A 14,051-nucleotide genomic window follows, 5' to 3' on the forward strand; every position below is an offset into this window, starting at 1 on the left:
CCGAGAGTGAGGGAGGGAGGGCCGAGAGTGAGGGAGGGAGGGCCGAGAGTGAGGGAGGGAGGGCCGAGAGTGAGGGAGGGAGGGCCGAGAGTGAGGGAGGGAGGGCCGAGAGTGAGGGAGGGAGGGCCGAGAGTGAGGGAGGGAGGGCCGAGAGTGAGGGAGGGAGGGCCGAGAGTGAGGGAGGGAGGGCCGAGAGTGAGGGAGGGAGGGCCGAGAGTGAGGGAGGGAGGGCCGAGAGTGAGGGAGGGAGGGCCGAGAGTGAGGGAGGGAGGGCCGAGAGTGAGGGAGGGAGGGCCGAGAGTGAGGGAGGGAGGGCCGAGAGTGAGGGAGGGAGGGCCGAGAGTGAGGGAGGGAGGGCCGAGAGTGAGGGAGGGAGGGCCGAGAGTTAGGGAGGGAGGGCCGAGAGTTAGGGAGGGAGGGCCGAGAGTTAGGGAGGGAGGGCCGAGAGTTAGGGAGGGAGGGAGGGCCGGGAGGGAGGGAGGGCCGGGAGGGAGGGAGGGCCGAGAGGGAGGGAGGGGAGGGCGGGGGGAGCAGGAGGGAGGGGCGGGAGGGAAGGGGGCGGGGGGGAGGGGGGCGGGGGAAAGAGAAGAGGCGGGTGGAGGAGACGGCAGGGGGGATGGGGGGGGAGATGGCGGGGGGGAGAGACAGCGGGGTGGGGGGGGGGGGGGTGGCTGGGGGGGCAGATGGCGGGGGGGGGGGGAGACGGCAGGGGGAGAAGAGAATGGTGGGGGTGCAAGGGGGCAGCCAAGGGCGAGAGGGAGGCTGAGGGGGAGACGTGGGAGGGGTGGGCAGAGAGGGGGGAGGGGTGGGCAGAGAGGGGGGAGGGGTGGGCAGAGAGGGGGGAGGGGTGGGCAGAGAGGGGGGAGGGGTGGGCAGAGAGGGGGGAGGGGTGGGCAGAGAGGGGGGAGGGGTGGGCAGAGAGGGGGGAGGGGTGGGCAGAGAGGGGGGAGGGGTGGGCAGAGAGGGGGGAGGGGTGGGCAGAGAGGGGGGAGGGGTGGGCAGAGAGGGGGGAGGGGTGGGCAGAGAGGGGGGAGGGGTGGGCAGAGAGGAGGGAGGGGTGGGCAGAGAGGGGGGAGGGGTGGGCAGAGAGGGGGAGGGGTGGGCAGAGAGGGGGAGGGGTGGGCAGAGAGGGGGGAGGGGTGGGCAGAGAGGGGGGAGGGGTGGGCAGAGAGGGGGGAGGGGTGGGCAGAGAGGGGGGAGGGGTGGGCAGAGAGGGGGGAGGGGTGGGCAGAGGGGGGAGGGGTGGGCAGAGAGGGGGGAGGGGTGGGCAGAGAGGGGGGAGGGGTGGGCAGAGAGGGGGGAGGGGTGGGCAGAGAGGGGGGAGGGGTGGGCAGAGAGGGGGGAGGGGTGGGCGAGAAGAGCCAACAGTGACAAAGGGAAAGGATTCATATTATCTCCATATGTCAGATATGAAATAGAGCAACAGGGAGTGTCAGGGAACAGGAGGCCATTCAGCCCCTTCGCAAGTCTGTCAACCAGTGCCAGCCCCATTTCGGTGCCCGAGGCCTTTGTCAAACGGCACCCCCCCCCCCTCTCCCTTGCCCACCCAGCCACATTGCCCTCCCCCCTACCCCTCCCTCCCCAGACAGCAGGCACAGACCAGAGGGGAAACTACAAAGGGGAGTTTATTGGTCATTAATGCATCAACAAAGAGAAGCAACATCTAAACCAACAGGCAAAAAGCTAGATTACAAATACGCGGCGTAGCTCATAGCATCTACCTCCAAAACAACCGGAGAAATAAAACGCGAGAAAGGGTTCCTGTTTCTTTAAAATCCGCGCCCGCCACCCCCTCCCCAACCCAAAGTTTCAGTGATTGAAGTCGAAACGTGCGCCCCCCCCCCCCCACCCCACGACTAAGTTCACCCAACGCTGGAAACTCAGCCCACTGTCCCATCAGCCCGAGTCCTGCCGTGCCTGTAAGAGAGAGAGACCAGAGAGCACGACGTGACATCCTTCTCCCGGACAGCAAGGAGGACATTCCCCCGACTGGTACAAAACCTAACACCCCCCTGCCCCACCGGGCACCGCAAATCACACTCAGATTCGGGCCCTGCCTTTGTGGAGAGAGAGGGGGAGGTGTCCCTAGTGTTTAGGTTTGGGGCATCAGTGGGGACCTTTAGAGCAGTGTGGAATGGCCAATTCCCAGCTAATGCCACCCCTCCCCCCAACCACACTCACACACAGGCTCATAGGTGTGCGCATACAGGCACACAAACACACACACAGGTGGGCACACGCACGTTCACACACAGGCGGGACACGCGTGCACGCCCTCACACACAGGCGTCCCACACACACAGGCGTGCCCACACACACACAGGCGTGCCCACATACACACACACAGGCGTGCCCACACACACACACACAGGCGTGCCCACACACACACACAGGCGTGCCCACACACACACACACAGGCGTGCCCACACACAGGCGTGCACACACACACACACAGGCGTGCACACACACACACACAGGCACACGTGCATGCACACACAAACACTCTACACACAAGGAGCAAGGCTGAGAGATTGTGCTTTGGGACAGCTCTGAGAGGCGAACCAAGGTTTGGTGGGGATCTAAGCTCTGATGCCCTGCATCGTGGCGCACATGGATTGGCGGAGAGACCAGCTGCGCCCCATCGATCTCGCCATCACCCAGGCACTGGACCTGATTAAGAAACCATTTATAATACTCAGCGAGAGTCATAAAATCAAACTATCCAAAGCACTGGCATATCTAGGATTTAAATTCTACCATAAAACTATGCAAATGCCAAATTTCAGTGTAATTCAGTAAAGGCTTCATCTAAAATCATCTTCACACTCACCGACTCCAATCTCCTCCTGTCTGATATAAAACCCACACTGACACCAATCTCCTCCTGTCTGATATAAACCCCACAGTCACTGACACCAATCTCCTCCTGTCTGATATAAACCCCACACTGACACCAATCTCCTCCTGTCTGATATAAACCCCACACTGACACCAATCTCCTCCTGTCTGATATAAACCCCACACTGACACCAATCTCCTCCTGTCTGATATAAACCCCACACTGACACCAATCTCCTCCTGTCTGATATAAACCCCACACTGACACCAATCTCCTCCTGTCTGATATAAACCCCACACTGACACCAATCTCCTCCTGTCTGATATAAACCCCACAGTCACTGACACCAATCTCCTCCTGTCTGATATAAAACCCACAGTCACTGACACCAATCTCCTCCTGTCTGATATAAACCCCACACTGACACCAATCTCCTCCTGTCTGATATAAACCCCACACTGACACCAATCTCCTCCTGTCTGATATAAAACCGGTAAGAAGTCTCACAACACCAGGTTAAAGTCCAACAGGTTTATTTGGTAGCAAATACCATAAGCTTTCGGAGCACTGCTCCTTCGTCAGATGGAGTGGATATCTGCTCTCAAATACCATAAGCTTTCGGAGCACTGCTCCTTCATCAGATGGAGTGGATATCTGCTCTCAAACAGTGCACAGACACAGAAATCAAGTTACAGAATACTAATTAGAATGCGAATCTCTACAGCCAGCCAGGTCTTAAAGGTACAGACAATGTGGGTGGAGGGAGCATTCAACACAGGTTAAAGAGACGTGTATTGTCTCAGACAGAACAGCTAGTGAGATTCTACAAGCCCAGGAGGCAAGCTGTGGGGGTTACTGATAATGTGACATAAATCCAACATCCTGGTTTAGGCCGTCCTCATGTGTGCGGAACGTGGCTCTCAGTTTCTGCTCAGCGACTCTGCGCTGTCGTGTGTCGTGAAGGCCGCCTTGGAGAACGCTTACCTGAAGATCCAAGGCTGAATGCCCGTGACTGCTGAAGTGCTCCCCCACAGGAGCACTTCAGCGGTCACGGGCATTCAGCCTTGGATCTTCAGGTAAGCGTTCTCCAAGGCGGCCTTCACGACACACGACAGCGCAGAGTCGCTGAGCAGAAACTGATAGCCACGTTCCGCACACATGAGGACGGCCTAAACCGGGATGTTGGATTTATGTCACATTATCAGTAACCCCCACAGCTTGCCTCCTGGGCTTGCAGAATCTCACTAGCTGTTTTGTCTGGAGACAATACACGTCTCTTTAACCTGTGTTGAATGCTCCCTCCACCCACATTGTTTGTACCTTTAAGACCTGGCTGGCTGTAGAGATTCACATTCTAATTAGTATTCTGTAACTTGATTTCTGTGTCTGTGCACTGTTTGAGAGCAGATATCCACTCCATCTGACGAAAGAGCAGTGCTCCGAAAGCTTATGGTATTTGCTACCAAATAAACCTGTTGGACTTTAACCTGGTGTTGTGAGACTTCTTACTGTGTTCACCCCAGTGCAACGCCGGCATCTCCACATCATGATATAAAACCCACAGTCACTGACACCAATCTCCTCCTGTCTGATATAAAACCCAGTCACTGACACCAATCTCCTCCTGTCTGATATAAACCCCACAGTCACTGACACCAATCTCCTCCTGTCTGATATAAACCCCACACTGACACCAATCTCCTCCTGTCTGATATAAACCACCATACTCGCTGGGGGCTAACTCGGGTGACACAACGAGCTCCCCTGCCCCGGGTAAGACTGCGTCACATCTCTCACTGGCCATCAGCCTATCACCCGCCCACCCTCCCCTCGATACATCCATCGCAAAATTAACAACCCCACACACACACACACACACAGACACACATTCATACATGGAGACTGACGCAAGGAGCCTCAACGTAGCTTATTCAATGGAATGCGATGATTCATTCACCAAATTGGGACTAAGACTAGCGATAAACCCAGTCGCCCGCACCCTCCCTCAGCACCAATCCCCCACCGCCCCTTCCCCACCCCCACCCCTCCTCCCCAGCGATCCTGAACAGTCTTGGATTACGAAATGGCGATTCCAGGGATAATCCCGCTGCCCTGTGTTGACACCTCAACGGCTGATGATTGGGTTGATTGGGTGAGTGAGGGATGCGGGGGGGGGGAGGGAGGGAGGGAGGAGAGAGAGGAAGAATTCAGAGGTGTGGATGTGTCGCACCTCCCTCCCCCTCCAAACCAGATTCTGCCGTGGGTTTCGGGTGTCCGGGCAACGTTAAAGGGACAGGCCCTTGATTTGATGTCAGTGCAGAATATCCGCACTTCAGAGACGCCTGGGTGTGAACGCGGGCGTCGATGACAAACCCCCCCCCCCCTTCCCCATCCAACCCAGCCCCCCTCCCTCCCAGTTGCTCAGGGACACATGGTCAAGTGGATCCCTTGGGGTTGAGGCGCCCTCCCCTCCTCGGTGGGGGTCCCCTGCTGTGTCAAACGTGGATGCGTTGGTGCCGCAGGAGGTGGGAAGAGCGCGAGAAGCCCTTGCCACACTGGGAGCAGGAGAAGGGCCTCTCCCCGGTGTGGATGCGTTGGTGGGTCAGCAAGCTGGAGGACTGGGTGAAGCCCTTCTCACATACCGAGCACTGAAAGGGGCGCTCGCCCGAGTGCACCCGCAGGTGGCGCAGCAGGTGGGAGAGGCAGGTGAAGGCCTTGGCGCAGACCGAGCACTTGAAGGGGCGCTCGCCCGCCTGGGCCGGCCTGGGGTGCAGGAGGGGCAAGGGGAGGGGGCCCCCCTCGCCCGCCTCGCCCTCCGCGTGCCCCCCCTCCTCCCCTTCCTCCACCACCACCACGGCCACCGGTGCCTCGCCCTCAGGGTACTTGACGGGGTTGTTCTCGGCGTGCAGGTGCTGGTGGGCCAGCAGCAGGGAGAGCTGGGTGAAACCCCGGCCGCAGACGGAGCAGCGGAAGGGCCGCTCCCCGGTGTGGCTGTGCTGGTGGGTCAGCAGGTGGGAGGACTGGGTGAAGCGGCGGCCGCACACAGAGCAGGAGAAGGGGCGTTCCCCGGTGTGAACTCGCTGGTGGGTGAGGAGGTGGGGCGAGCGGGTGAAGCCCTTGCCACACACCGAGCAGGTGAAGGGGCGCTCCTCGGTGTGCAGGCGCTGGTGCCGCAGCAGGGTGGAGGAGTCGGTGAAGCCCTTGCGGCAGACAGGGCAGGTGAAGGGGCGCTCGCCCGTGTGCAGACGCTGGTGCCGCAGCCGGTTGGAGAGCTGGGTGAAGCCCTTGCCGCACACCGAGCAGCTGTAGGGCCGCTCCCCGGTGTGCACCCGCTGGTGGGTCAGCAGGTGGGACGAGCGGGTGAAGCTCTTCTCGCAAACGGGGCAAGAGAAGGGGCGCTCGCCGGTGTGAACTCGCTGGTGCACCCGCAGGTCGGAGGAGCGGGTGAAGCCCTTCTCGCAGACAGGGCAGGAGAAAGGCCGCTCGCCGGTGTGACTGCGCCGGTGGGTCTCCAGCTCCGACGCCGTGTGGTAGCCCTTGCCGCAGTCGCCGCACTTGTGGGGCCGCTCAGCGCCCCGCTCCCGCGCCGCCGGCCGGGGCCCGGGCCCGGGGCTCGGTCTGGCTTCCTTCTCCTTCTTCTCCGCCTTGCCGCTCTCGCCGTCCATGGTTACCGTCGACGAGACTCAGCTGCCAAACGATCCGGCGTCAGGTCACGACACGAGGTTTGCTTCGAGATCTCCGTCCAGAACTCCTCTGCTTCTTAGCCCCTGTTCACAGAAAGAAAGGAAAGGCATTATTTTCCGACCAGGAGAGGAATTCTCAGTTTGAGTTTTGTGTGTGTAAATCCTCCCCTTCTAAGTCCCCATAAAAAAGGAGTTTCCAAAACCCATCACTGACAGTCCAGGATAGAAAAAGATTAAAGTAAAATTTATTTATTAGTGTCACAAGTAGGCTTACATTAACACTGCAATGAAGTTTGCATGATGGTCTGGGGCCACGTTCACAACCTTTTGGAGTTCCTTGCGGCCTTGGGCAGAGCAGGAGCCATACCAAACCGTGATACAACCAGAAAGAATGCTTTCTGTGGTGCATCTGTGAAAGCAGGTGAGAGTTGTAGCTGACATGCCAAATTTCCTTAGTCTTCTGGGAAAGTAGAGGCGTTGGTGGGCTTTCTTAACTATAGAATCCCTACAGTACTGAAGGAGGCCATTTGGCCCATCTAGTCTGTACCGACCACAATCCCACCCAGGCCCTATTCCCGTAACCCCTCATATTTACCCTGCTAATCCCCCTGACAGTAAGGGTAATTTAGCATGGCCAATCAACCTAACCCACAAAACTATGGACTGTGGGAGGAAATCCATGCAGACACGGGAAGAACGTGCAGACTCTGCACAGACAGTGACCCAAGCCAGAACCCGAGTCTCTGGCGCTGTGATGCAGCAGTGCTAACCACTAAGCTAGCCGTGCTGCCCCAAAAATTGGGAACGGACAATTCTAATCTCTCTGGGTTGTTTTTTCCCTTTCTTGCAATCTCCTCACGCTGCAGAAGTTGTTCATCTCTACCCCACTCCCGCGCACACACTCTCCCTCCTCGATCCATTCCTGTCCAGATGACACCACATTGGTGGCATAGTGGACAGTGAAGAAGGTTATCTAGGATTGCAACAAGATTTTGATCAATTGGGCCAGTGGGCTGATGAATGGCAGATGGAGTTGAATTTAGATAAATGAGAAGTGATGCATTTTGGTAGATCGAACCAAGGAAGGACTTACTCTGTTAACGGTAGGGCATTGGGGAGATTTACAGAACAAAGAGATCTAGGGGTACAGGTTCATAGCTCCTTGAAAGTGGAGTCACAGGTGGACAGAGTGGTGAAGAAGGCATTCAGCATGCTTGGTTTCATTGGTCAGAACATTGAATACAGGAGTTGGGACGTCTTGTTGAAGTTGCACAAGACATTGGTGAAGCCACACTTGGAATACTGTATGCAATTCTGGTCACTGTATTATAGAAAGGATATTATTAAACTAGAAAGTGTGCAGAAAATATTTACTAGGATGCTACCGGGACTTGATGGATTGAGTTATAAGGAGAGGCTGGATAGACTGGGACATTTTTCCCTGGAGTGTAGGAGGCTCAGGGGTGATCTTACAGAGGTCTATAAAATAATGAGGGGCATAGATCAGCTAGATAGTCAACATCTTTTCCCAAAGGTAGGGGAGTCTAACATTAGAGGGCATAGGTTTAAGGTGGGAGAGGAGAGATACAAAAGGGTCCAGGGGGCAATTTTTTCACAGAGGGTGGTGAGTGTCTGGAACAAGCTACTAGAGATTGTAGTCGAGGAGGGTACAATTTTGTCTTTTAAAAAGCATTTAGACAGTTACATGGGTAAGATTAGTATAGAGGGATATGGGCCAAACGTGGGCAATTGGGACTCGCTTCGTGGTCAAATACAAAGGTCAGCATGGACCAGTTGGGCCGAAGGGCCTGTTTCCATGCTGTAAACCTCTGTGACTCTATGAGTCTGTGAAATCCAACATCAATGGTCAAACCCACCACTTTTCCAGGAACAAAGGAAATTTGGTATGTCCGCTACGGCTCTAACCAACTTTTACAGATGCACCACAGAAAGCATTCTTTCTGGTTGTATCACAGCTTGGTCTGGTTCCTGCTCTGCCCAAGACTGCAGAAAACTACGAAGGGTCATGAACGAAGCCCAGTCCATCATGCAAACCAGCCTCCCATCCATTGACTCCATCTACACTTCATCTACACTTCCCGCTGCCTTGGCAAAGCAGCCAACATAATCAAGGACCCCACACACCCTGGACATTCTCTCTTCCACCTTCTTCCGTCGGGAAAAAGATACAAAAGTCTGAGATCACGTACCAACCGACTCAAGAACAGCTTCTTCCCTGCTGCCATCAGACTTTCGAATGGACCTACCTCGCATCAAGTTGATCTTTCTCTAAACCCTAGATATGACAGTAACATTACATTCTGCACTCTCTCCTTTCCTTCACTATGTACGGTATGTTTTGCCTGTAGAGTGCGCAAGAAACAATACTTTTCACTGTATACTAATATATGTGACAATAATATATCAAATCAAACCCGACATTCCTATTGACCCCCTGATAACCTTTCACCTATCTTGCTCTATCTCAAGTACATTCCTGGCTTGCCTCGGGAATACGAGCCACCCACTGCTCCTCACCCCGATCTCCAATGGGAGACACCACAATTTTAAAATCCCTCACCACCCCGCCCAGTTCCAGCCTCTCGCGCACAAGAAGAACATCCTCTCACAATCTCGTCAGGTGGAGAATACCCTTTCAATATTTGCCCTTCCCCGAGTAAGAACGAGAAAACACGCAGGACGATAAAACCAGCCCAACAAAAACTCTCCCGTTTCCCGTGAATCAGGTCATATTCATAGAATCCCCACAGTGCAGGAGGCCATTCGGCCCATCGAGTCAAAGACAAAGAACAATATAGCACAGGAACAGGCCCTTCGGCCCTCCAAGCCCATGCCGCTCCCTGGTCCAAACTAGACCATTCTTTTGTATCCCTCCATTCCCACTCCGTTCATATGGCTATCTAGATAAGTCTTAAACGTTCCCAGTGTGTCCGCCTCCACCATCTTGCCTGGCAGCGCATTCCAGGCCCCCACCACCCTCTGCGTAAAATACGTCCTTCTGATATCCGTGTTAAACCTCCCCCCCCCTCACCTTGAACCTATGACCCCTCGTGAACGTCACCACCGACCTGGGGAAAAGCTTCCCACTGTTCACCCTATCTATGCCTTTCATAATTTTATACACCTCTATTAGGTCACCCCTCATCCTCCGTCTTTCCAGTGAGAACAACCCCAGTTTACCCAATCTCTCCTCATAACTAAGCCCTTCCATACCAGGCAGCATCCTGGTAAACCTCCTCTGCACTCTCTCTAAAGCCTCCACGTCCTTCTGGTAGTGTGGCGACCAGAACTGGGTGCAGTATTCCAAATGCGGCCGAACCAACGTTCTATACAACCGCAACATCAGACCCCAACTTTTATACTCTATGCCCCGTCCTATAAAGACAAGCATGCCATATGCCTTCTTCACCACCTTCTCCACCTGTGACGTCACCTTCAAGGATCTGTGGACTTGCACACCCAGGTCCCTCTGCGTATCTACACCCTTTATGGTTCTGCCATTTATCGTGTATCTCCCCCGTACGTTAGTTCTACCAAAATGCATCACTTCGCATTTATCAGGATTGAACTCCATCTGCCATTTCTTTGCCCAAATTTCCAGCCTATCTATATCCTTCTGTAGCCTCTGACAATGTTCCTCACTATCTGCAAGTCCAGCCATTTTCGTATCATCCGCAAACTTACTGATCACCCCAGTTACACCTTCTTCCAGATCGTTTATATAAATCACAAACAGGCACCGACAACAATCCCGCTCAGGCCCATTCCCCATAAACCCACATAGTCCCCCTAAGGGGCAATTTAGCATGGCCAATCCACCTAACCCGCACATCTTTGGACGCTATTGCCTTCTGCATGAAGGGAGTGGGGTGGGGGTGTGTGACCGAAGGGACTCAGGAGCCATTCGACCCCTCGAGACTGCTCCATCCTCCAATGCAATCCTCAATACCTCAACACCTCTCTCTCCCGTGCTCTCCCCATACCCCGCGACTCACATCGTTCCCCCGAAATCTATATCCTGCACCTTCTCCTTTCCTCCTCTGCTATGAATGGTATGCTTTATCTGAATAGCGCACAAGAAACAATACTTTTCACTGTACCCCAATACACATGACAATAATAAATCAAGTTTAAAGTTTATTTGCGGGAGGAAACCGGAGCATCCGGAGGAAACCCACACAGACACAGGGAGAACGTCAAACTCAGACAGTGACTCAAGCCAGGAATCAAACCCGGGACCCTGGCGCTGTGAGGCAGCCGCGCAAACCACTGTACCACCGTGCTGTCCTCGGCTGTAGGGCTGTCTTTTTTATAAATTTCTACATTAATAGTAACTTCTATAGATGGTAACTTTTACCATAGAAAGCATTCTTTCTGGTATCACAGCTTGGTAAGGCTCCCGCTCTGCCCAAGATTACAAGCAACTACAAAGGGTTGCGAATGTAGCCCAGTCCATCACACAAACCAGCCTCCATTGACTCTGTCTACACTTCCCGCTGCCTCGGAAAAGCAGCCAGCAATAATCAAGGACCCCACGCACCCCGGACATTCTCTCTTCCACCTTCTTCCATCGGGAAAAAATACAGGTCACGTCCTAACTGACTCAACAACAGCTTATTCCCTACTGCTGCCAGATTTTTGAACGGACCTACCTCGTATTAAGTTGATCTTTCTCTACACCCTGTGACTGTAATATTCTGCACTCTCTCGTTTCCTTCTCTATGAATGGTATGCTTTGTCTCTATCGCGCGCAAGAAACAATACTTTTCCCTGTATGCTAATACGTGAGACAATAATAAATCAAATCAAATCCATCGGCTTCTGTTTCCCACAAGCTCAGCGACTGAGCTTCCTCCGGGTGAAAACATTCCTCTACATTCCCAATACCGTGCCTTTAATCCAAGTATGTCCTCCACCACCCCCAAGCCCAGTTTTGGACAGTCCAACAACTTAGATCACCAACAACCTGTCCCGCTCCCCCCACACCGACACTATAGTTAAGACAGCCCACCAACACCTCTACTTTCTCAGGAGGTTGAGGAAATTTGGCATGTCAGCTACAACTCTCACCAATTTTTACAGTTGCACCATAGAAAGCATCCTTCCCAGATGTATCACAGCTTGGTATGGCTCCTGCTCTGCCCAAGACCACAAGGAACCATTCGGCCCTTCAAGCCTGCTCCGCCATTCCTTTTGATCATGCCTGCTCATTAAATTCAATATCCCGATTCCCCCATATTCCTTCAGCCCCAAGAGCTGTATCTAATACTTCTTGAAATGAACCTTGATAAAGAATTCTACCATATTATGGCCACTTGTCCCCAAGGGTTCTCTCACAGCTAGATTGCCAACTAATCCTTTCTCCTTGCACAACAGCCAGTCCAAGATGGCCTGCTCCCTTGTTGGTTCCTCAACGTATTGCTCTAGAAACCATCCTGTATGCACTCCAGAAATTCCTTCTTGACTGTCCTGTGACTAATTTGACTCTCCCAATCTATCTGCAGTTTGAAGTTGCCCATAAACACAGATGTTCCTTTAACACATGCACCTCTGATTTCCTGACTCATGCTTTTCCCAACTCTACAGTTTGGTGGTCTGTATACCACCCCCACAAAGACCGCAACAAACGACAAAGGGTCGTGAACGAAGCCCAATCCATCCGTCAAACCAGCCTCCCATCCATTGACTCTGTCTACACTTCCCACTGCCTCGGAAAAGCAGCCAGCATAATCAAGGACTCCACGCACCCCGGACATTCTCTCTTCCAGCTTCTTCCATCGGGAAAAAGATATAAATGTCTTGAGTTCACGTACCAACCGACTCAAAAGCAGCTTCTTCCTTGCTGCCATCAGACTTTTGAACGGACTTACCTTGCATTAAGTTGATCTTTCTCTACACCCTAGCTATGACTGTAACATTCTGCACCCTCTCCTTTCCTTCTCTATGAACGGTATGCTTTGTCTGTATAGTGCACAAAAAACAACACTTTTCACTGTATCCCAATACATGTGACAATAATAAACCAAATCAAATCAAATCTGTCAGTTTCTGTCTTGAACGAGCTCAGCAACTGAGCTTCCTCCAGGTGAAGAAATTCCTCCACATCCCTGTACTCCGGGCATGGCCCCACCACCGCCCCCCACCCACCCCCCAGGTTCTAGACAACCGCCATCACCAAAGCCAGGGGAACATCCCCCTCCCGTACACACCCTGCAAGAACCCCGTTCAGCTTCAACGAGATCGCAGAACCGTCACGCCACGTGGGCAGAGAAGTCAACATGCACCTGCCCCCCCCATCCCCTATGCCAGTCCAATAGGAGAGGTGCGTTTTCCCTCTCTTCCCACCACCCCCCTCAGAACAAGATGGCTTCTTGTTCTTTTGACTGTGCTGGGGAGCACGGTGTTGGGTTTGGCGCGGGGGGTGGGGCGGAAAGAGGGTGGCCTGTGTCCTCCTCAATCCCTTCCCACGTAACACCAGAAAGCAGCAGTGGTGGCACCCCAGATCAGGAAACATCCCTTTAAACATCTGTCCGCAACAAAGGGTTGGGTGGGCTGCAAATCAGGCAAGTGGGGATCTGCCATGTTCTGCCTTGGTGCATTTATTTTAATGCCACCTAAAGATAGCATAAAAGAATGCGCCAAGGCAGAAAATGGCAGATCTCCCGCCCTCCCAACTCTTTTTTTTGTTGGCATCCAAATGCAAAGAGTTTGTGCCTTTAACCAAAAAACATCTTGCAATCTTTAAAACCTCCCACCACCCACTCCTCCACCCACACTAAAACATGCACTGTCTAGAAATTCAAGGGACATGAGGGAAAGGGAGTTAATTTAAAAAAAGACCCTGCACAAACCAACCACAGGCTGTAGATTCCTTGAAAATAAAACTCTCGATTTTTCTCTTTTTTGGTTCCTTTCCTTTTTGCAAAAGAAAAACTGTAATGCAGAAAACAATAAAACTGGCTGCAGAGAGACTAAATGCAGAGGGGGGGTAGGGGGTTGATGGATGCAGCTTGCAAAACAAAAAGCGAGGCCCTGGGCCCAGTTTGCAGCCTAGGCCCTGGATCAGGGGATCAGTTCCATCCAGGGAGCCAGACAAAGAGACACTGGCCTCACTCAGAGCCAGCAGGGCCGGCCCCGCCCCCTTCACCATCCCACACGCCGATTGGTCGCTGAGGACAATGGCCCGGGTTCGGCTCCCCGTGCCCATTGGCCGTGGAGACCCGGTGCACCATTCTCATTGGTCGCCGAGGACAATCGCCGGGCTGGGCTCCGCCTGCCCATTGGCTGAGGGAAGGCGGTGAGCCAGCGCAGCTTCCCTATTGGACTGGCGAGCGGGCCCGGGGTCGCTGATTGGCTCGGATCCCTCCGCCTCCCTTCACCCAGGAGCTGCTGAGAGGAATCGCGGCCGCCGAGTGGAGCCGGGACCCATTCGCCATTGGAGGGCCGAGGGAACCGCGGGGGGGGGAGGGACTAATGAGGCGAAGAAGGGGACGGGGCCAATGTAGGGA

At 54.1% G+C, this 14,051-nt stretch overlaps 1 protein-coding gene and 1 long non-coding RNA gene across 3 annotated transcripts; both read right to left on the bottom strand.

Moving 5' to 3' along the window:
* Window positions 1-1,607: 1,607 nt before the first annotated feature.
* LOC144490503 (uncharacterized) lies at window positions 1,608-4,635 on the bottom strand. The gene is made up of 2 exons (XR_013497267.1): window positions 4,534-4,635; window positions 1,608-3,308 (listed from the first exon to the last, which is right to left on the bottom strand). It is a non-coding gene; the product is annotated as an uncharacterized LOC144490503 (long non-coding RNA).
* Window positions 4,636-4,673: 38 nt separating this feature from the next.
* On the bottom strand, window positions 4,674-13,669 carry LOC144490504 (uncharacterized). Of its 2 annotated transcripts, none has more exons than XM_078208246.1 (2): window positions 13,399-13,669; window positions 4,674-6,606 (listed from the first exon to the last, which is right to left on the bottom strand). In XM_078208246.1, exon 2 carries the CDS (start codon window positions 6,502-6,504, stop codon window positions 5,335-5,337), a length of 1,170 nt encoding a protein of 389 aa, XP_078064372.1. In that variant the 5' UTR covers window positions 6,505-6,606; window positions 13,399-13,669; the 3' UTR covers window positions 4,674-5,334. The 2 variants fall into 2 exon arrangements, with proteins under 2 accessions (XP_078064372.1, XP_078064371.1); XM_078208245.1 differs by lacking the exon at window positions 13,399-13,669 and adding an exon at window positions 12,414-12,507.
* Window positions 13,670-14,051: the final 382 nt, after the last annotated feature.

Source organism: Mustelus asterias, unplaced genomic scaffold (assembly GCF_964213995.1).
Source record: "Mustelus asterias unplaced genomic scaffold, sMusAst1.hap1.1 HAP1_SCAFFOLD_3378, whole genome shotgun sequence".
Taxonomy (NCBI): Eukaryota; Metazoa; Chordata; class Chondrichthyes; order Carcharhiniformes; family Triakidae; genus Mustelus; species Mustelus asterias.

What these genes read in the sequence shown, in the direction of transcription:
- LOC144490504 (XM_078208246.1), bottom strand. Translation starts at nt 6,504, where the DNA reads ATGGACGGCGAGAGCGGCAAGGCGGAGAAGAAGGAGAAGGAAGCCAGA.